This window comes from Penaeus monodon, chromosome 34 (assembly GCF_015228065.2).
Source record: "Penaeus monodon isolate SGIC_2016 chromosome 34, NSTDA_Pmon_1, whole genome shotgun sequence".
Lineage (NCBI taxonomy): Eukaryota > Metazoa > Arthropoda > Malacostraca > Decapoda > Penaeidae > Penaeus > Penaeus monodon.
Genome location: NC_051419.1, coordinates 3605375 through 3606238, shown reverse-complemented (window position 1 = coordinate 3606238; position 864 = coordinate 3605375). Strand labels below are relative to the sequence as shown.

At 35.4% G+C, this 864-nt stretch overlaps 1 protein-coding gene across 1 annotated transcript in view; it reads left to right on the top strand.

Moving 5' to 3' along the window:
* The window catches only part of LOC119594528 (nuclear receptor coactivator 6-like), a gene marked incomplete in the record, with an annotated part of 15251 nt that overhangs the window by 9611 nt on the left and 4776 nt on the right, over positions 1-864 (top strand). The window contains 1 exon segment of the mRNA XM_037943559.1: positions 655-774. Coding sequence (XP_037799487.1) covers positions 655-774 — 120 coding nt within the window.

Genomic DNA, 864 nt, shown 5'->3' with positions numbered 1-864 from the left:
AATGCTACTACAGCTACAGTGTCTTTGTTGAGATGTATTTCTATCTTGTATCTTTGATAATGTGGTGATGAGGCTGCCTGGCATTGACCCACATATTATTTAATTTTTCCTTTTATTGGGAAACTTCTACATTGTCTTTATTGCATCTACGAGCTGCTCAGGATTTTCCGGAAGAAACACTATTGCATTTCTTTGCTTTTCAAATTTGTGTTATCCACTTAATCTATTTCTGATCAGTTATATATAATGGTTAATCTCTCATTCTTCAGATAAGTATTGGTAACACTAGATTTCCACAAAATAAGAATACGAAAATCTTTTTCATTTATTTAATTTCATAACCAGTAGGTAAGCAAAACATACCTTGACACATGGTTTCATAGCATCTGGGAATAATTTTGTGTTGAACGAGTTTAAAAAATGTAAATTGGGTTATTTACAAGTTTTCTTCCTCTCTCCTTGGTGTAAATATTTGGAAAAGATTAGAAATGCAATGAAATGTTTATTTGAAATGCTAATTTTTGGTTCTTCTTCCTTTTTTTTTCATAACCAGAATATATTTCCCGTCCCACTATGTCATCTTTCATACGTCTCGTTCAGTGGTTCTCGTTTAGAAGGCAGAAAATTTCTCAATGGCTCTCTCTCCTCCAACAGATGGTCTGAACAGTTCAGCACCCTCAGACCAGACTGTCCCTGAGCCTAAGAAGTACATGGGAGGTAATATTCCTTCTCGCTCCTTCAGGATGCTTCAAGCCATGACAGATGCTGATGATGGTAAGGCCTCTGCCATAGATATGTTTTTCATACAGTCTCTAAACAGGTTTTTTTGCCAAACCCACAAATGACAGGCTTGGATTTAATTAA